Raw genomic sequence first — 22148 nt, forward strand, 5'->3', positions numbered from 1 at the left:
TAAAGATTTTATTTATTTATTTGACAGAGAGAGATCACAAGTAGACAGAGAGGCAGGCAGAGAGAGAGAGAGAGAGGGAAGCAGGCTCCCTGCTGAGCAGAGAGCCCGACCTGGGACTCGATCCCAGGACCCTGAGATCATGACCTGAGCTGAAGGCAGCGGCTTAACCCACTGAGCCACCCAGGCGCCCTAATCTCTGTTTTCAAGAAAGTTTTGCACTCTAATCTGAAAAATCTAACCGCCACCAACCGGACACTCGGGTTGGGTCTTGAGAAACAAGATGGCCACCTGGCTTCCCATAGTCCTTGGAGAGAGCCAGTGGGGGACCCTCCCTCCCTCTTGGTTCCCTCCTCACTCTCCAGCTCACCCCTAAGGGAAGTTGCACGGTGACATGACAATGCCTCTTCTTCAAACCGGCTGCATCACTTTTAGCTGTTTCTTTTCCTTTGGGCCGTTGGTTTCTAACCGCTCCAGTCAATTAATATTTATTCAGTAAGCACCTTCTGTGTGTTGGGGGCTTCTGCTGGGATGAGCTTAGAACTGTCTTGTTTGAGCTAAACAATAAGCAGAGTGAAAACAAAAGACAAATAAAGAAAATGGGGGTGGGGGGAGCTGATGCGATAGGTGTCCTCAAGGCAGATTGCCCTGTGGTGCTGCCATTTTAGCTGAATTCTGAGGACTGATTATTAGCAAGCTGGGCACTGGGCAGAGATGTCCTGTCCAGCAAACATGTGGGTGGTGACTTCCAGAAAGACAGAACCTGAAATGAACATAATATGCCGAAGACACTGAGCGGCTACATGGCGTAATGATGGAGGTGGGGGGTGCTCTGGGGTGCCTACTGCTGGCTTCAGATAGAGAAGTTAGGTAGCCTAGAACAAGCTAGATAACTTTTTCTAGCCTCGCCTACCTCATCTCAAAAAGCAGTTATCACAGGGGTGGTCTAACAGCATTATCGAAAGTGTTAAATAAGGTAACGCTCACAAAACAATTACTACATAAATAATAATTTTCTGTTCTTTTCTTAAGATTTGATTTATTTATTTGAGAGAGAGAATGAGCAGGTGGGAGGGGGAGAAGGAGAAGCAGACTCCTCACCAAGTTGGGAGGCTGACACGAAGCTTGGTCCCAGGACCCCCAGATCACGACCTGAGCCAAAGGCTGACGTTCAACAGACTGAGCCACTAGGTGCCCCAGTCAGTTTCTATTCTTACTGTTATTTTTTATTCTTTAAAGTAGAGGGAATAGTAGATTAGTAGGAGATCCGACATTTTTTGGAAAAGGCTAGGTAGTAAATATTCTAGGCTTTTCAGGCCACATGGTTTCTGCCACAATTGCTCCACTCTGGTTGCCGACAGTATGGAAATGGATGGGTATCTCTGAATTCCAATAAAGTTTTATTTGCAGAAGCAGGTGGTGGGCCGTAGTTTGCAGGCGCCAGTACTAGATAAGACGGGTCTTAAAATTCAAGGAGATGGGTTTAGATTTGAACTTTTTAGATCATAGGGCTCTCTTGAAGATTCTTGAGTGGGAGAATAATTTATGGAAATCTCTCCTGGTACAACCATGTAAATAAAAGAATCTGATACAAACAGCTTTGTACCCCAGGTTGCTGTTGTGTTTGAACTGGGTTTGAGTGATGCCAGGAAGAGGATGAGCACCTTATAACCTGTCAGGAATGTAAGGGAGAGTTTCTTGTCCTACAAACCTTGACCGAACTCCCACAGCGTCTCCTACACAGGGAACCTTTAACAAAATCCTGGAGGCCATGGAGGCCCAATGCGACGCTCCCCGAGGGCATGGATTTTGTTTCCTTTGCTGCTGTCTCATCCATCTCTCATACAATGCCGGAAATAAAGCTGGTGCTCAAGCATTTGAATGACTGGTTGGTGCACGATTCCCTGGAGCCTAAATATGCAAAGTGGCCCACCTGCCAGCTTAATTAAAACCCATGTCACCGGGGCGCCTGGGTGGCTCAGTGGGTTAAAGCCTCTGCCTTCGGCTGAGGTCATGATCCCAGGGTTCTGGGATCGAGCCCCACGTCGGGGTCTCTGCTTGGCAGGGAGCCTGCTTCCCTTTCTTTCTCTCTGCCTGCCTCTCTGCCTACTTGTGATCTGTCTGTCAAATAAATAAATAACCTTTAAAAAAAAAAAAAAAAACCGTGTCACTAGTGAGTGCTGCTTGGAAATATCCTGAGGCTTGTGATGTTGGTTGTGGTTGGTTTTTCTCCTTCCAGATGGCAGACGATCAAGGCTGTGGTGTGGAGCAGGCAGCTGGGGACACAGGCAGCCCAGACGCAGTTGATGCCAAGCCAGACCGGTCCTCCTTTGTCCCGTCACTCTTCAGGTAAGTTTCCTTCCTCGGCCTGGGCCTCTTCAGCCTGCTGTGTCTCTGCCATTGCCACACATGCCCGGGTGAGGGATCGTCTGGGCCAGCGGTCTGTGCTGCGCCTAGAAGATTTGCACAGAATCCTGCCAGCTGTCTGTGACAACACTAGGAAGCCCGTGTGCACTCCCTGTCTCTGGGAGCAAGCCAGACTTGGTGGTTGGCGGGGGCAGGGGGGTCTTCCTGCTCAGTGGCTGTGCCTCTGGACAGCAGCCGCCCAGGAGTAAGGAGCTGTCCTCCATGGAGGTGATTTGCAGCCAACCTCCTTTGCGGCAGAGTCTATGAGCTGCTGCTGCCAGTTGGGGCCAGGTTTGGCTGAAAAGCAGAATCCAGGGACATGGGACGGGGTTGTAGGGTAGCACTCCAATGGAGGAAGCCACCTGTCTAGTCATTCTCACCTTGTCTTTTCTTGAGTTCACTTCTAAAATTCTAAATTTTGCATTTAGTAAGAATAATAGCTTCTTTTATTACATTCTTGTATGCTGGCTCAGTGTTGCCTGTAGCCCTCACAATCTCAGGCGATAGTTCTGTTGTTATCATCACTTAATAGGTAGGGAAACTGAGGCACAAAGAGGTTTGCTAGCTTGCCTCTCTGATGACAGAGATTAGAACATACACGGTACCAGCATCATCAACAGCTCTACTGTGCTTTCCAGTTAAACTTGGGGCTGCAAGGACAGAGAGGAGGGGTCCCTTACTCCATTCAACCCTGGTCATGGAATGGCAGGCGGTAGGGCTTCCTGGCCAGAAGCTAGAGTGCTTTGTGGATCCGAAGCTTCTGACTATTGGGCATCTCCTAAGCCAGACCCCACCTGGGAAGGACAGTGACAGAGATAAAAGTTGAGGTTAGGGAGTGCTCCCAAGCAGTGCTCAGGAGGGGAAGAGTTGGTGATGAGGGGCGGCCTGGCTCCCTACAACATCCTGGAGAGACTCTGGGATCTCACCATCCCAGACAAGACTCGAAAACGTGGGAAGGGCCCCAACATCCTGGACCCGAATTCCACCGGCCTTGGTAGATCAGTCCATCCAAGCTAAACCCCTCCCCAGTGCAAGCCCAAGCCCCTTAGAACGATGCCCATCAGATGTTTCGTTCACGTAGCTGCAAAATGATCTTGTAGAACTACGCGTGCACTCATCCATTTTAAGGCGACACAGAAATTTCTTGTCAAATAGTTGCGAATGATGTGAGAATATTTCAGTTTTCCCTCCTCTTTGAGGCTTTGGGTGAAGCGGGTTGCCTGTGGTGACAAAGGAAGAGGAACTGTGTAATGGCCATTTCACAAGGCTTGATCAAGCCCTGTGGTATACTTGCCAGAAATTATGAAAACCAGTGGTGTGTTGTAACTATTGACATTTAAAAATCACTTGTTTGTGTGTATACAGTAGAATCTAAATCCACAAGAGTTGTTGTTGTTTTAAATTTTATTTATTTGAGAGAAAGAGAGTCTGTGTATGTGAGTGGGGTGACTGGACAGAAGGAAGGGGAGAAGCAGGCTCCCTGCTGGGCATAGAGTCTGATGCAGGATTCGATCCCAGGACCCTGAGATCATGAACTGAGCTGAAGGCAAAGGCTTAACCCACTGAGCCACCCAGGTGCCCTGTCCACAGGCGTTTTATGACCGCATTTCTCCATTAAGAATGGACACGAGCAAGCTGTCTTTAATGGCTAGAATTTTTGCTGTTTCTTTTTTCCTCAAACTCTTGTTTTCCCCTCCCACACAGTATTTTATTCTGCTGTAATGGGTGTAGTTGCTTGAAAGTCTTTTATTGCTCACCTCATCATGAATCTCTGTACCATATAGCTGTGCATGTAAACAGATGCATAAACTATAAGGCCTTTTTCCAGGTATCAGGAGTATTAAATGAAATTTCTCCTATATTAAGTTACTAATAATTTCTCCTAGACTAATTTTCTGTCCTGGCTATTACTGATTCACAGTTGGTCCAAACAGAAATGTTGATAAATCATCAGTGCTATAAAATTGTTCTTCATCACAATAATACATAGAAATTGCATTTAAATTGCAACTTATGGGAAATCAGGCTTTTAAAAACTAGTTTACAAATAAATGGACAAATAGTCATTGCTAGAATAAGGAAGTTCCATATCCCCTCTTTTTGCCTACTTATCATTTTTAGGGGTAGAAGCTCTGAGAAACCATGAATAAGTACATGGGATGACAGCAGTTCTACTCTAATAATGCCACTTAATTCTTTGAATTCCTTCTGAGTTCTCTGCCAAAAACTGACAAATCAATTAGTTCCTTCTGCAGTTGCATTGAGAATGATTAGAAATTACCTGACTTACAAAAGGAATGTTCTTCAGCCCTTAGAAACATTTACTTTTTTTTCCTTTCTGGGAAGTACATTCAGAAGGCTTCATCAAAACTTCTCGAAAAGCTTTGCGCAGTGGCAGTATCGTAGCCAATGAGGTTTATCCAAGGCACAATTATTGCTACTTGAAAACTTCTCAAAACTGTACATTAAACCTGTTCCTCTTTACTTAGAGGCAACTTATGTAACCCCAGATATTCCTGACAGAGATAAGATAATTAAACAGCAATGCTAAACATTTGTTGATATCCTTTTTTTCCCTCTTTTTGGTAAATGTTTATTTTAAACTATCTGCTTTTAAAATATTTCATTGTTAAGACCTTGGAGCTGCAAATGTAGCTCATTCACTTAGGTAAAATGTCTGTTCTGTCTTCCAGTTGACAAAGCCAGTCCTTCTTGGACTCACCAGATTTGCTTGCAACCAGTAAAGGTCTGATACCATTTTCAGTTCAGCAAATGTGTTATTAGGTATCCCTATGACAACCAGCCATGTTTCTGATTCTTGGAGGATAGTGGGTGGATGGATGGGTGGATGGATGGAAGGAAGGTTGGATGGATGGATGGATTGATGAAGGTAGGTAGGGCGGGGAGAGAGGAAAGGAAGGAGGAAGGAAAGGCACAAAGAAAATGCTGTGCTTACCTCCCTGAATCAGTGTTTATTTGCTTTGCTGTCACAGAACTCTAACCCAAAAGTGATAGTCTTTGGAAATAATCAGGGGATAAAAAAATCAAAGTCATATTAAAAACCACATCGCTCCCATTCCATTCTACTATATTACATATTTTTATTAGTATATTTTTAAACATATAATTGAGTTTGGAACAGCCCAGTGTGTCCCCCAACAGCCCCATTTCTTTTTTTTTTTTTTTTTTTAAAGATTTTATTTATTTGACAGAGAGAAATCACAAGTAAGCAGAGAGGCAGGCAGAGAGAGAGGAGGAAGCAGGCTCCCCGCCGAGCAGTAAGCCCGATGTGGGGCTCGAACCCAGGACCTGGGATCATGACCTGAGCCGAAGGCAGCGGCTTAACCCACTGAGCCACCCAGGCGCCCCAACAGCCCCATTTCTAATGCCATCCTTCACCCTCTCTAGACTCTTAACACAAATAGGAAGCCCATCGTGGTGCCTCATCCAAGGAGACCCACAGATACTAACACTTGAATTGTCTGTTTGTTAGAGGATAAGAAGGTTTTGACATTACCTAGGAATTAGGATGGATGAGATTCTGCTCTTTTTTCATATATTGGGAGATAGGAAACTGAGAAAGGGTAGGCAGTAAATCAGGCAGACAAGTTTTAGGAAAAATGCATATGGAAATTGAGGATCTGATCATTTCCTTAAAGCTGCCTATGTCTGCACCCCTTGGAAGGTCTTTTAGTGCCCTGTTTGAAGACCTCTGCCTTACAGGTGCATCATTTTGCAAAAATAGATACAGTCTGTGATATGGGTTTGGTTTTGTTTTTTTTTTAACCCCCTTACATCCTTTGGAAAGGTCAATAAGCCCTCATAGTCTTCTGTATTCTAGTGTGCTGACCTTTTTTCTTTAATAGCATGGCTGACGTTGACCTCAAGCTTCATGTTATCAAAATAAACAGTAATTATCCTTGCAAAATACTTGAATCATATTCCATTTTCCAATTAAATATTTGAATTAAATTAAATGAGCAGGGGCCAGATTTTAAAAGGGCTTGTCTGTCAGTCACGTTCGGGATTTAGAGGCTGTCTATATTCGTTGTATGGGTTACAAGACAGGACTGTTGAATTAGCAAACAATACTTTGCTACGGTAAATGGCAACTGAATGTCTTACTCTTCCAGGCTGTGAATTGTTAGTTGCTTATTTTCTCTGCCTTCGCCGGGCATCGAACCCAAATCCTGTATTATGTGAGGCACAGGCCACCTGCCAAGGAGGCAGTCAATTCAAATAAACTTCTTCCAGAATTTGTGATGAACCCTTAAAATTTAGGTTTTTCCTTTCATTTGTTTTTTAACTTAAGATGGAAGGTTCTTTCATATGGCTTTAAAATTAACCATATCAGGGGGTGCCTCGGTGGCTCAGTCGGTTAAGAGTCTGCCTTCAGCTCAGGTCATGATCCTGGGGTCCTTGGAGGGGTCCTGGGATGGAGCCCCGACGTCATCGACATCATCGGGCTCCCTGCTGATCCGGGAGCCTGCTTCTCTCTCTCACTCTTTCTCTCTCTCATAAATAAGTGAAGTATTTAAATAAATGAATAAAATTAACCATGTCAGGTGCTATTTTGGGTCACTAATTCATTCTTCCAGTCATTCATTAAATATCTATGGAGCAACAGTGAGAAGTTAAGCCCCTTGTACCAAGTCCCGTAGTTGATTAGTGAATTTGAACCTGCACTCACCTGCGGCTGCCTTCTCAGCTGCTGCCTTAACATATCAGGCTCTGTGTTTGGCCCAGAGCTGCAGCTGGAAACAAGGTCAACAAGACCCACAAGACCCCAGCCCCAGACACTCACGTTCCTGCTGGAAAGGCAGGCATGCAACAGGTAACCGAGGCAGGGTGGCGGTCGGCAGGGCAGAGCAGGGTGCTGGGGGAGTAAGATTGAAAAGGAGGCATAGCCTGGTCTTGGGTGAAAGAAGCTTCCCCGGGAGATGTGATGTGTGCTGAGACTTGATGGGGGCAGGAGGGTGGTGAAGGGGGGTATAGGTGTGTGAGGTCAGGGCGATGCATGCTGGCAGGGGTGTGGGGTGTGGCAGGTACCCCAGAAGAGGAGACCAGAGAAATAGGCAGGGGCCAGAGTTTAGAAGGGCTTGTGTGTAAGTCACATTAAAGATTTGGAATCGATCCTAAGAACAAGGAAATCATGAAAGAGTTTAAGAAGTAGATTGACTTAGGGGTGCCTGGGTGGCTCAGTGGGTTAAGCTGGAGTGCAGGGCAGGTCCTGAAGAGGGAGCTGTTGCCAGTTGAATGCAGCAGGTGGAGCGGAGCAGCTAGACCCCAGAGGTGGCAAGAGGTAGAAGCAACGGGACTTTGTGACCAAAAGGAGGAAGGGCCGAAGAGGGGAGAGATGCTGAGGAAAGTGGCACCTGAACTCCACAGAAGACTGGAGTCATGTGGTGAGCCCTGAGTCCTCCAGCTAGAGAAAGGGGTGATGAAATCCCTATTTCTATTGTCATAATGACAGAAGGGCACCAGCGTTTGCCACCTTTCACCGCTTCCCTGAACATTCCTGCTGCATTGGCTTCGCTGCCCGAGAGCGTGTGACAGATTTGGGTGGTGCCAGTGACTTGGCCTGAGATGGGGCGAGACTCAGAACAATGTGATTTGCCGCGAAGGGTGGGTGTCCATGGGCATACCTGGCCCATTGGCAGGGTCGACACCCTGTGCCTTCAGCTCTGTGTCTTGAGATTCTAAATTCTGCTGAATTTAACTCATGGAGGGGGGACGTGAAGACGGCAGAGCGAATCTGCCAGTGTGTGAGCATCCGGGCTGCTTCTGGTTCTCCTGCCCCCAGTAGCGGGCACCCTGCCAGCCTATCCCGTCCCCAGCTCCCTTCTACAAAGTGTAAGAATTCTGTCTGGTAAGGCAGTGGGTGGGGGACAGTGGTGCCCCCTGCCCATTTCTAATTCAGGACACCTGCCTTCCCCTTCCGACTGTAAGGATTTGGGGAAACAAAAAGAAGTCCCCTTCCCCCCACCCCCCAATGCCAGGGAGGACTCACTGGCCCCAGGTAGTCCCAAGCTCTGACTTACCTTGGCTTTGTCGCCTCAGTGTCACTAGATGGCATCACAGCATCGTTTTATTTCTGTTCCGTGGGCCCTGGGTATACCCGGCTGTTCTTTAACTCTACTTTTAAAAAAAATCTTATTAAAATGTTTTCTAATTTCCTGATTATTGAAGAACATTTGGAAAACACAGGAAACCACAAAGGAAAAATATTCGAGATATTAATTTAAAATGAGTCAAAGTGTTTGGACTTGTAAACAGAAAAGACTTCAAAGAAATCAGTACGTGCGCCGTCAGTGTTCGTTATGAACCACAGTTTATGGAACAAGTTCTAGAATCATCTGTGCAGGTGAAGAGGGTTTCCTCTTGAAGTTAAGGTAAAGGAAACCCTAGCACCCGGCCCAGGGGTACCCACCATCCAAGGTCACCGCCTTGTCCCTGCCTTGGTGTGAACTCGGGTTCTTATTGAATGCCTAGGCACGGCTCCGGAAATGAGTACAAAGAGCTAATTGCTGAATGGTAGTGTACTGGGAACTGTGGAGGCAGGGGCAGGGAGGGCCGGAGAGTTGGAAATGGAGTTATCAGAGGACAGGAGGAGCCGGCCTGTCAGGGCCAAGCCACCGTGAAAGTGAGGATAGGCTGGGCCTTGAAGCACGGGAACGTGCGTGGAGGCCCCGGACAGGATGCGTGGGGTCCTGGAGGTACCGCTGTAGGTCCAAGACCGGCCCGCCTGGCACCTTCCTGCAGATCCTCCCTGGAACACACTTGAGCTGTGAAATCAGAGGCTCCTTTCCCCTCCCTGCTAAAGGAAATAAAAGGCAAAGTAGCAAACATTTCACACCCTCAAATTTCCCCGGGATCTTGCTGGAAACTTCTGCCTCCCTGCAGGGGGTGGGTGGTTGTTTATCCTTCTAGTCCCCGAGCCAAGGGAGCAGGAGAAAAGCCTCATTTTCAAAACTTGATAAACTCCCAGTCTTTGCAGCCCTGGTTCAGAGCCCACGGGCGTTCTGCTTGGTGTCCCCTCTGTGCTCCGGCCTTTGTGCTCCTCTGGTGTATTTCGTGACAGCCACTGGCTTCTAATTCTTTCTCCTCCATGGCCACTCGGGTTTCTCCACCAGCTAAGTGTTATATGTAAACAGATCCCCGTGAAAATATGTGTTCTTTGTATAATTATGAGAAAGATCCAGGTGGCCTATCTTTTCATTTGGAGGTGAGGGGGTGTTTCAGGAGAAGTGATGTTTTGGAATTAGAGGAAAGGACAAAGATAGCAGACCGTTAGCTCATTCGAAAGAGTATGTTCCAAATGAAGCAAAAGCTCTTTCCGTCACACCCATTGATTCAAAGAGAGCCAGGGACGCCTGGCCACCCCCAGCCCCCCGCAAAAAAAAAAAAAAAAAAAAAAAAAGGAATGTTAAAATATAACCCAAGGAGTTGGCTTTTCCATAAAGGAAGTCTTTGAATTCTAGGTGATAGAATACCAGATGCCTGTCTCCCAAATGTGTATATAAACAGTACCCAGGGTTCAGTGCTGTGTTTGAAGCGGTGATGACACCGCAGGGGTGGTCTGGAGGCAGACATCCCAGGTTCTAGTCCTGGCCTCCCAATCACTCGTTGAGGGACTAGCAAGTCCTTTGACTTTTCTGAGCCTCAGTTTTCTTCTCTGCATAATGGGGATATGAATACCCGCCCCTGGGATTTTCTGTGAGGCTTGAATAAAGTAACTGTCAGTTTGCTGAACAGAGTGATGAGGAAGAAGAAACCGACATCCTTCCTGAGAGGGAGGAAATCCTCCCATTGTAATGTTTAAAACTAGAAGACTACTGAAAATGGGAAGTCTCCCAATTCCCTCCTCTAATGGTCAAGGAAAGTTAAGACCAGGGAGGTAAAGTGCTTTCTTTACCCACGGTCACCCAGCAAGACCGGACCCAACACCCAGCTCTAACTTAGGGTCCAGACCGCCACCCCTTATTTCGAGCGCCAGTCCTGACCATGGTGGCGCGGAGCTTTCCAGCCGCATGAATCCCCCAGCAGTGCGGTTTTTCTCTCCTGCCCAAGTGGGTCAGCAGATTTAATTCTTCATTGAACTTGCTCCCTTTCTGCCTCACTTCAGCCGAGGGATGGATGCGTTCCAGCAGGGCTGGCGATGGGCTTTCTGATTAAGAGAGCCAAGTACCCGTTACAGGAGCAGAGAGCCACGCTTCTCAAACAGGGTCACGGGATCTAGAGACTTTGAAGCTCCACACGTGGAGAATCCCACCAGTTATTTTAGGTCATTGCTCTCCTAGAAGGGAGAAGTGAGCTGGAGGGTTAAAAGAAAACAAATGAAGAAGACGAGTCAATGATCCAGTTTTCATAGTAATGAAAATGTTAAAACACTGTTCTAGGGACGCATGGGTGGCTCCGTTGGTTAAGCGGCTGCCTTCGGCTCAGGTCATGATCTCAGGGTCCTGGAACCCAATCTTGCATCCAGCTCCTGCTTCTCCCTCTGCCTGGTGCTCCCCCTGCTTGTGCTCACTCACGCTCTCTCTCTCTCTCTCTCTCTCTGACATATAAAATTATAAAAAAAATAAAATCTTTAAAAAATCACTATTCTAGAAGCAAGTCTAGTTATAGAGAAGTACTATGAGGAATGCCTGGGTGGCTCAGTCGGTTGAGCATCCGACTCTTGGTTTCCACTCAGGTCATGATCTCAGGGTCATGAGATCGAGCCCCATGTCGGGCTCCAAGCTCAGCAGGGAGTCTGCTTGAGATTCTCTCTGCCTCTCCCTCTGGCCCCTCCCCCCATCTAAAATAAATAATTAAAATTGTTAAGAAAGGAAGGGGGGGGCAGGAAGGAAGGAATACTGTGAAACCAAGGCCTCTGTTTCTCTGGGGCACATGTGGTCACAAGTAATAGAGGCACAGCGTGGCCTTGCACTTTCAAACCCAAAGCTCACTGGAGAACTCAGGGTGTTCTGTCTGGCATGCTTCTGTTACGGAGAGTCTGCCGTTCCTCTGAAGGCAGAAAGGATAAATGCAATGAGTTTGTCAGAGTGCAGGCTGGGTCCTGTTAGCCACTCTAAGTTCTGGAGCCTGTAGCCATAATACAGACATGAGTTTCAGACTCTTAAAAGGGAATCCTGTCCTTGATTCCCCCCCTGGCTAATTTCTTTTACTCTTTTATCAAATTTTTTTTTCCTTTTTCTTTAAGAGAGAGAGCGAGAGCGTGCCTGAGCAGGGGGTGGCAGGGCAGAGAGAGGGAGAGAGAGCCCTATTACAGAGCCCGAGATGGGGCTCGATTCTACCACCCTGAGATCATGACCTGAGCTGAAATCAAGAGTCAGTCACTTAACCAACTAAGCCACCCGGGTGCCCCTTTATCAATTTTTATTGTCAGAGGTCTCTGTGCTTCGTTGTTTGTGGGGAGGAGGGAAACATGCACGTGGATAAGTTTGGGGGAAGGACTCTTTTTCTCCCCAGCCTATTTTAAACTAACTTTGTTTCCCAAAGTAGGTGTATGCTTGCAAATTTGAGTTTCAGAAAAGAATGTACAGAGATGTTTTTCCCTTTGTTCACAGACCTGAGGATGGCAAATGTTTCAGTTTGCTGAGGGGTAGCAGGTGCTGAGCTCCACACCTTCCCCTGGCCGTGACTTTGAACCAGGAAGTTGAGGAAAGCATCGTTAAACCATTTGTTTCGTTTTCATGTGTTCACATTTTCCTCATTGCCTTTGGAGGGGTGAGATGGGAAAGGGGTAGGAACTCCTGGATCACTCACTTTATTCAAGACCATTGAAAAAGGTCTTATCTGCCTTATTTGAAAACTAAGGTGTTTGGCCTGCCTCTGTAGCCTTTTGTTTTTATTATTTGTGTTAATACCTTGAGTACTTTTATAAGGACAAAAATAGCCTAAAGAATTTGAACTCCGATTAATCACAGAGTCACCTCCTATTTTTGTTCATTTACTTGCATATAATTTCACATACTTTGCCATTTCTGTGTGTGCCGTTCTGCCACCTTTTGTAGACGGGCACTTTGGTGGGTCACCCCCATTTGCATGCTCATCACTTTAGAAAGCTGTGCGGTTTGTTATTCTACTGACAGTCTCTTGCTTAGCCATTCCCCTCTTTCCATGTTTTCACTCTTACAAATGGTGCTGCTGGTTGTATCTTTGTGGACGTTTGGGGTTCCCCCCACCCTTCGGATCCCATGCTCCTAGAAAGTCACTTTTTCTTTAGGGAGCCGTCCCAGAGCGGGGAGGATGCATCAGTGTGGGCCTGGGCATTTCTGCCGGTCAGCAGAGAAGGGGGAGGCCAGTGTGACTTTCCCAGCCCCAGTGTGAATGGTCCCATGGAAAACTCCAGCCTGTAGTTCACTGCTGATTCAGTCACGGGCCTTCAGGGCTGGGCGGGCTGTGCCAGTCTGCTGTCCCCGGCTGAGCCCCGAGCATGTTGAGTTTTTATTATTACAGAGAAGAAGGAAACTCGCTGCCCATAGTTGTCGGACGAAGCCTTGTTCTGACGCACAGGGGGGTGCTTCCGGATGGAGACACGAGGTACCACCTTCACTCTTTCCTTTCCTCTCTGCCTCGCTATGTCAGGAGTGTCGGGGATACCCGCCGTTCAGATGTTGAAACCATGAATGAATCATCCCAAAAATATTTAGACAAAACAGCTACGAAAACCAGAGCTCTAGTTCCGAATGAAACAGCCCTGGGGAAATGTGTGCCTGGTGGTGTGTTTACTTTCCTGCTGATGAATGTCTGCAAACAGATAGAGCTTCTGGGGATCCTATTCATGGAGACGCTTTAGAAAATAAACAGTAGCAGGTTTGCATGTTTCTATCCCCTTCCAAATATAGAAAGGTATAATTCACATCTCGAGTAGCCTAGGGGATCTGTTAAGAGGATAAAACCTGTATTTATCCACTCGGTGATGGGGAAAATTACATTCACACCCAGAGTGGATTGTAAAAATTCATTGTGCACTTTCTGAGGTTTTTTACTTCTTCGTAAAGGAGGCAGAGTATTTTTATCCTCTAATGTTTTCTGGTACAAGTTGCTGTAGGCTCTTCAAGGACGTCTCTTTATATAAACAACCATCAGAGCTTGGTTGTAATTTTTTGCCTCCTGACTTTGTTGAATTGACTGAGTTGGCCTTGCACTGTGGAATTTGAGGTTCCAAAAAAATGGGTCTCTAACCTAAGAAGTGAGGGTCATCTAGTTTCTTCCTGAGAATCAATGCTGTCTTGATCTGTGTTCCTAGCAGATATTTGAGCTTATGTGAATACGTTTGGGAAGAGAAGATAACGGTCCTTGCTCATACGGGTGAGGAAAGGCAGCACAGAGAAACGAGAAAGATGGTTAGGAAGCATGGCTGTACATGAACTTCCTGTTGCATTTTAGTGCACACTTACAAACACTTGCTAGGTCGTTCAGCCAGCCTGTCCTGGTTAGTGCAGTCGTGCTTATCTGGCCCTAAGAACAGTGATTTCACGGCCAGATTTATTTTTTAAAATCTGTAGCCAATTGTGAAACACAGGATCTTTTAAGAGGATTTGGAACTTTTAATTCACTCTTCTGGTTTATCATGAGCCTTGCAATTAATAGCAGGTTTCAAAACAAGAATCCTGTGTTTCTTCTCAGCATGGTAATCTTGGCCAAAGTCTTCAGAAAGTGAAAAAGGTCAAGATAAAAGCTGGGTTTATCAGCAGAGAATTAGCAGAGACAGAGGAGAAGGGGTCAGGGAATGGAGAGCAGGTAGAACCCGAAATACTAGAATCTGACTTAAAAAAATACCATGGCCAGCTTTAATTTGCTGTGTCTTTGCACGTCTCTCATCTATCCTTCGCAGGATGAGTGGGATAATGATTATGAACAGGCTCTGTAAAACATAAAGCATCACACAGACATTAACAATCCTTGTTGCTGGTGACGTAGGGAAATGGGAAGGGGTTCTTGAACCGTTTGCGCCGTTGGTCAGATTCAGGGGAAGGGCTCGCTTCCATCGATCTAGTCCTGAAAGAGGCTCCACGCACCCTCCCTTTTGGGGACTGTGCCATAGCCATGCACACGTGTTCCCGGATCTTCTGCAGAAAAGTCCTCTGAACTCAAGGCAGTGAAAATGGGCACTTTTAGGAGATCCTGTCTCTGGGGGAGGATTACCAGCTGAAGAAATGGCTCATCTGGAAGCCCTGAAAGCTTCTTAGTATCCTTCTCGTTCCCCAGCCCCGGGCGAGCCTGCCGTGCTGTGGACTGTTGGCATCTTTCTGCAATGGCTAATTAATGACCACAATCTCTTTGGAGCCCCAGAGGCCTTTGCCCATGTCCAACAGCAGTTGTTTATCTGAGGATCTGCTTGGCTCCAGCAATTGATTTCCAAACAGACAGTAACTCTTCATGAGTTGCTGGCTCGGGGATTGCAAAGCTTCCCGCCCTGGACTCTCGGTTACTGTACCACCAAGGCCATGCAGGGGACTCTCCAGACACTGGGCAAATGAGGCAGAAGAGGGGTGGCATTTCCTGGGAGCATTTCGGTTGTGGTGTTCAAGTAATTGCAGGCCCCCCCCATTCTGTTTGCCTGGCACCCCCGGGAGACCTTGCAGGAAATTGTAAATCACACACGTGACCCTGCAGACAGCCTCGCTGTTGCCGACGGGCACCATGCACAGGCCGTGCTTCCCCAGGTGTACCTGGTTCGACCTTCTGGCCACAAATCAAGGGTCCTGAAGGCTGCACCCATGTTGGGAAGTGGCCTTTGACAGGAGAGGGCCAGCTTGGGGCTCAGCCGTGAAATGTTAGAGTCAAGAGGGCCCATGCAGGGGCACCTGGGTGGTTCACTCGGTCAAGTGTCTGCCTTTGGCTTGGGTCATGATCTTGGGGTCCTGGGATGAACCCTACATCAGGCACCCTGCTCAGCAGGAAGTCTGCTTCTCCTTCTCCCTCTGCTCCTCCCCTCCCCACCATGTGCTCACGCTCTCTCTCTCTTTCTCAAATAAATAAATAAAATCTTTTTTTGAAAAAGGGCCCGGGTGGTAGGAAGACAGGCTAGTGCTGAGGCCCTCACACATCAGAGGGAGGGTGTGGGTATCTCTAGGACGCTCTGATTCTCTAAGTCTAGGCCAAGGTCCTGGAATCTGGATCGTAACAGAGGCAAGAAATACTGGAATAGGGGAGTTGGTTTTGGGCCTGTGACTGGGTCTGGGCTCTCATCCCAGTCTGGCATTGTGTTCTCAGGTAACCTCGTGTCATCTTTTCCTATGGGATGGGGCCAATACCCTACAGAGTTGTTGGAAAGACCTACGGGGTCATGTGTACAAGTCAGTGAGTCTTCCAAAGTGGTACTTATTGTGACTGTATTTATTAACACCGTTGTTACTGACACAGAAGAGGAGGAAGCTCAGAAGACTGGAGAATAAAGTCACATGTGAAATCACAGTGAAACACAGAATCACGGGGTGTCTTAGGAGCCCTTGGAATGAGTAGCACAAAAAAGTATGAATCCAGTAATCTTCAAAATAGGCCAGAAAATGAAATCCATTTGCAGCAGGTGATTTTTAACTACTAAATAATCTGTATTTTAACCTTTTCAATAACTGATTCACATGTACTAAAAAAGAAATACAGTCATGTTCTTCCTCCTTCCTGCTGTCCTTGCCCCTGGCCCCCATCACACGGGTAGCCACTCGTTATTCTATACAACAAATACCATTACTAATAACAATAACATTGGTGCACTGTTGACTGCAGACCACACACTGTCCTAAATGCTTTGTGAATATCAACTTGTTCACAGGCTGTGAAGCAGAGGATATAATTTTATTCTTTTTACAAAGGAGAAAGCAAAGCCTAGAGAGGTTAAGTAACTTGCCCGTGATCACTCAGCTATGTGGTAGAACCAGGTTTCAAAGACCAGCCGTCCAGCCCTGGAATTAATGGGTTTATCCATTATGTGACCCTTCAAGAGTCTTTATGCAAATATAAGCGAACATAAAGATACGGTATTTTCCCCTCATTTTTTTTCCCCAAATGGTAGTATACTATTCTCATTGTCCTGCCCCTTTGTTTTCTTTCATGCTTCATCTGCGTTCTGGGAAATCCCACATCAGGACACAGGGAACTTCCTTATGCTTTCTTGCAGGGTTGTGTTATCCGGACAAAAGACCCTCCCCCGCGTGGTTCAACCAGGAAGCAGAGGCTGAACTAGATCTTTACACCTGTCCTTCAGGTCCTGATGGGAGTGGCCAGCTGGACAAAGTCCTGTCCGCCCGCCAGGTCTTTTAACTGAGGCATGCTCTTAAGGTTGACGATTGGAAGTAAGAGCGGCAGTGGGGAAAGGGAGAAGACTCGCCAGTCCCCTGTGTTTCCAGGTAGCGTGAGGTGTCACGCACAAGACAAATACTCAAGCCAGACCACTGCCCCAGGTGCATGCAGAAGCAGCCACCAGCAGCTGTCCTAAAACAGTCGCCTCTTGGAATTCATTTCTCATTCTAAATGGGAGGCAATACTTCTTTCTCTGCAGCAGCCTTGCAGCCAGAATTAGCAGAATGGAAGTGAAGCCACGGCTCTTGTGGGGTCTTGAAGGGAAAGTGGAACAGAAAGGGCCCTAATCCCCAGGAGAGGGTGCTCAGAAGCCTTGCGACTAGTAGTAGGCGGCAGACTTGGACTCTGATCCTAGCAGAATGTATCTTTTATGTCGTGGACTCTGGTCCACTTTTTTTTTTTTTTCCTGGTGCTTTCTGCATCTTGATCATCATTTCTTCCTTTTGTTTGTCTCTCCAGTTACGTGCTTTAAACTGATCACAGGTGTTGCATCCCCAAAGTTAAGCTACAGATGGTGTTTTCCCCAGGCTGGTGCCTCTTAGGAAGAAGAGGTCAGGGGGATGGAATGGACTGCTCCCTAAGACACATCTGTGGTCTGGGAAGATCTGGGCTTAGCAAAAAGCTCTTTGGGTTAGAAGGAAAAATAAATATTGACTGACTCAAATCCAGAAAGAGGAAGCAAATACTTTATTTCGTTGTGAAAAATGAGAGTTCAAGAAAGGGGCAGGCTAGGTAAGGGAATTCCCTCCCTTTTGAAATGTTTACCAGGGATAAGAATCACATTTCATATTCAATTTTAAGGTACTTTTTGTAGCCATAGAAAGTATTTTCTTTAAAGAGTGTATATCTTTATTCCCCTTTTGTATTCCTTTTTAAAAAAAAGTTTACCTCCCAAATCTATTCTAATAGAAGCGGAGTCCTTTTTTGTTTCATGTAACTCATAGCCAAGCCAGTTTTTCTTATAAAAGAGGCTCACCAGTTTTGTTTTGCTTATCATTGTGGATGGGCTGATGGCAGCAGCTTTAAGATAATCACAGTGAGTTTCTTACTTGGATGTTGTTGTACAGTTTGTTTTAGAATAATTCATATTGCAGAAGGTAGAAGTAGACTTTTATCTCTTAAAGACCTCCAGCCTGTTAGACTTGGCCCTAGTCTTATTAGGGTCTTTGAGTGGCCTTCAGTTAGCTAAAGACCTGTCAAGAGGCAATGAGAAAATGCAGGCAGAATTTCAACAAGGTCCTGGTCCCTCGTAAGCCCTGACCACTGTTAGTGGTTATTATAACCTATAGAATGGGTACAATGGAGCCGCTTCCACCTCCTTCAGAGGCATAAACTGAAGATTTTATGTGCAAGTGAAAGACCACATACAGATAATTTTCCACATGCACAGAGAACACTGTCGGGATGGGTCGTCAGGGAATTCAGAAGTAAATCCTGCTCCCCCGCGCATGGTGTGTCCTTGAACACTGCAGAAGCTCGATTTGCTGATATGCATCTCCACTGAGCTTTTATGGAGGCTCAGGAGAGGGAGAGAACACGAGAGTATTTCCTGCCCATGAAATCGACCACGTCATTCCACGAGGGTCACAGAAGGCTCTGTTTTCCAGGAGAGGAGGTCAAGGCTCTGTGAAGGATCCCGTGGGCAGATGCCTGTGTCTCAGCCCAGCGCTCATTTGTGCGGCCTCCCTGGGGAAAGAAGCATGACAGAAAGGGTAGGGAGGAAAAATCTGGAGAAGGTGGAGGTTGTTTCTCTTTTAGACATCAAGTGGTGTCACAGAAGACAGTTGGCCTTAGAGAAGTGGAGGATAGAGCGGGGTTGCCGTTGAAAGACAGCAGTAAGCACTCTGGAGATTGGACCCACAGAGCCACACTGTGACCTGGACCCAGGTAGGAGGGGCGGCGGCAAAGGCCACGTCCTTCCAGAGGTTCTAAGAAACTACAACAGGCGAGGTTCAGCGAAACTCAGGGTGAAAGGCCCACCTTTGTCAGGTAACAAGCTGAGTTTTTATTTTCACTCTACTCCTTCCAGCATTTGAAGAGAATCTGGGAACAGTGGCGGACGAGTCTTCTTACAAATGCTCTGGAGTGTGGGGCGACTCAAGAGGCTGACATCACCTGAGGCCCACGTGGTGGTCTCATGGTCTCACTTTGCTCATCCCTGCCTGGCTGACCTTGAACAACCCCTACCGTCCTGTGCACCTGTTTCCAAGTGTGTAAAATGAGGGCACAAGACTGGATGCATTCATTCCTAGAACACATCTTTTTAACCTAACTGCCCAGACAAGAACCCCTCATACAGTATTTAACAGAAGCAGCCAGAGTGGGCATGTTTGACTTGTTTTCGACCTTACAGGGAAAGCATTCAGTGTCTCCTCATTAAGGATGATATTATCTGTGAGTTTTTCATAGATGCCCTTTTCAGGTTGAGTTAGACCCAATGTAATCCTAGTTTATTTAGCATTTTTATCATTACAGAGTATTGAATTTTGTCAATTGCTTTTTTTTTTTTTGCATCAGTGGAGCTGATTATTTGGTTTTTGTCCTTTATCTTTGTCTATTAAAGTGATGGATTACATTAATTGATTTTTGGATGTTAAACTACCTTAAATTCCTGAAATTGGTCACAGTTGGTGATGATGAATAATCCTACTCATAGATCGCCAGATTCGGCTTGCTAACATTTGCTCAAGAATTTTTGCATTTAGGTGCCCGGGTGGCTCAGTCAGTTGGGCATCCAGCTCTTGATTTCAGCTCAGGTCATGATCTCAAGGCCATGAGATTGAGCCCTGCCTCAGGCTTCACGCTGAGCATGGAGTCTGCTTAAGATACTCTCCTTCTTGGGGCACCTGGGTGGCTCAGTTGGTTAAGCATCTGCCTTCAGCTCAGGTCATGATCCCAGTGTCCTGTGATCAAGTCCCACATCAGGTTCCCTGCTCCACAGGGAGCTTGCCTCCCTCTACCATTCCCCCAATGTGTGCTCTTTGGCTCTTTCTGTCAAATAAATAAATGAAATATTTAAAAAAGATGCCCCTACCCATTTGCGTGCTGTCTCTCTCTCTCTCTCTCTCTTAAAAAAATGAATAAATAAATTCATCTGTACTCATAAGGGATATTGGTCCGTAGTGTATTAAAAAAAAATATGGAACAACTTATATGCTAGGCACTGTTCTAGATATTGGGGATTCAGGGATTTTTCAGAACAGATTAAAAAAAAATCTTTTCTCTCGCGGCGTTTCCATTCCCATGGACGACCAGCACGGCGGCTTTCCACTCACACTTGACATTGTTTTCTGTGTCCTCTCAATGATGCTGCATGTTCCAGCCTCTGTGCCAGACTTTTGGTAAACTGGACAGTGGTTGTCAGGAGATTGGAAGGGGATTACTTTCTTTTTTAAGTTGCTGCTCCTTTTCCCCCCTTTTTTAACGTAACCGTGTCTAACCTCAGGTAATAGTGTTCTGAGTGTGGGTTCTTTCATTCAATAGTATCGTTGTGAGACTGGGTCCGCGTTGCCATGGTTGCTCATTCTCATAACGCAGTCTCTCCTCACGTGCGTGTTCAGCGGCTTGTTCCCTGGGGATGGACGTTTGGGGTACCTGCGGCTCGGGGTCCTTGCTGGACCGCACCACTGTGCGCATGCATAGTTGGGTCCTTTCTGCAAACGCGTTTGTTCCACTCAAGGATGTATTCCCAGGAGTGGAGTTGCTCTGTCCTAGGATGTGTTTAAACTCAGTTTGGGTAGATTCTGCCAGTTTTCCACAGTGGAAGTACAATGTCGGTTCCCAGCGGCTACGCGGGAGGGTGACAGGTGCCGTTCTCTGGGTCACCGGTGCCCTGTCGCCGTGCCAGTGGGCGTGTCAGCGCAGCTCCTCACGGTGCCGTTTTAGCCTTCCTCTCTCCGACAGCTGACGAAACAGAGCAGGAGAGCCTGTTTGTTTTAAATACGACGATTTTTTAAAGGGAGCCGTCTGCCCCCCTCGCGCCTGTTCTTACAGGGGTTCCGGCTTTCCTGGGCGCCCCTTCCATGCTCACTGTAGAGTCAGGAGGCCATTCCTGTCCCCACATCTCCCACAGCCCCTGACTGGCTTTCTGTTTCCCCAGTAAGAAGAAGAAAAATGACCCAGGGAAATCAATCAAGACAGCCCAGGAGCGAGTGCCTACATACCAGTATAACATGAATTTCGAGAAGGTGGGCAAGTGCATCATCATAAACAACAAGAACTTCGACAAAAAGACAGGTCAGTGTCGATGCTACTTAGGTGTCCAGGAAGAAGGCATGAGGGACATCGGGAGCTTCGAGTCTGAGGTCCCACCACGTGCATTAGCTGATGCGGGACTTGGACCGAAGGGCTAAGAATCCAAGTGTGCTGTTGGTTTTGACTGAGGCAGAGTTGCCATGAAAGGCTCACCTTCCGTGGGCAGGCTGAGTGACCTTCTCCTTGGAGTTCGCTTCTTATCGCAGTTGCTCATTTAAACTATGACCTTGCGAGCATTGACACCAGGGCCCGCGAGGCTTGTGCTGAGCGCCCAGACAGGAGGCAGATGGCAGGCCGCTCTCAGCCAGGGATCGCTCACCGTGGCCTTCATTCCCACAGGCATGGGCGTCCGCAATGGAACGGACAAAGATGCCGAGGCTCTGTTCAAGTGCTTCAGAAACCTGGGTTTTGATGTGGTCGTCCATAATGACTGCTCCTGTGCCAAGATGCACGACCTGCTGAAGCAAGGTGCGCGCCTGCCTCCTCCCCGCTCCCCTACCCGCCCCGCCCACCTCCTCCCTGTCGGGGAAAGGGGCAGCCTGCCAGGGGTCTCTGGAGGGCAGTTGGCACACAGCAGTCTCAGCCCTGGGAGCCTTTCCTTCCTCTGGGCTACTCTGGCCCAGGCTGAGACCTTTTCAGGAAACTGCTGAAATCAGCAAGTAGGACAGCAGAGGATAGGTTTGGTATCTACGGAACAGTCTCAATTTCCAAAAGCTGATTCGTAGGGAAGGAACAAGTCAGTATCTTTCTGTCCAGAATGGAGTGGAAGTGTCAGCTTTTCCCTGGTGGCAGAGAGAGATTAATCATCTCCCTATATTTCAGTTGTTTATGTTTTAAACAGACTTTGCAGAGACGGGACTAAGGCACAAAATGGCAACGTAACTTGCCTAGTGTCGCAGACCTAACAGAGACCAGGGCTGTGCCCATTTAGCACCCCACTGCCCCCATGCTGCCTCCCAGCAGCCGCCTGAACCCCTCCCATACAGGGCAGCACACCTCCTCATGAGGCAACCCCCTCTAGGTTTCACACCGTGTGAGAATTCTAGATTTTCTCCCTGTCTCTAACTTCTCTCCCCTGGGCTTCCTTCTCTCCAGAGAGGGGCTCCTTCCCCTGCACACCTGTCTGACAGTCGGCAGCCCCTGCCAAGCTGGGAGGGAGAACCCTTTGGAGAACCCAC

At 47.2% G+C, this 22148-nt stretch overlaps 1 protein-coding gene and 1 non-coding gene across 3 annotated transcripts in view; both read left to right on the plus strand.

Moving 5' to 3' along the window:
* The window catches only part of CASP7 (caspase 7), a 28307-nt gene that overhangs the window by 4459 nt on the left and 1700 nt on the right, over window positions 1-22148 (plus strand). For both annotated transcript variants that reach the window (XM_047702086.1, XM_047702085.1), the window contains exons 2-4: window positions 2237-2346; window positions 20816-20952; window positions 21310-21438. In XM_047702086.1, the coding sequence (XP_047558042.1) occupies window positions 2237-2346; window positions 20816-20952; window positions 21310-21438 (376 nt within the window). The remainder of the gene's footprint in view (window positions 1-2236; window positions 2347-20815; window positions 20953-21309; window positions 21439-22148) is intronic.
* LOC125085312 (U4 spliceosomal RNA) lies at window positions 4784-4922 on the plus strand. The gene has a single exon (XR_007122851.1). It is a non-coding gene; the product is annotated as a U4 spliceosomal RNA (small nuclear RNA).

The sequence above is a fragment of the Lutra lutra genome, chromosome 14, assembly GCF_902655055.1.
Source record: "Lutra lutra chromosome 14, mLutLut1.2, whole genome shotgun sequence".
NCBI classification, from domain to species: domain Eukaryota; kingdom Metazoa; phylum Chordata; class Mammalia; order Carnivora; family Mustelidae; genus Lutra; species Lutra lutra.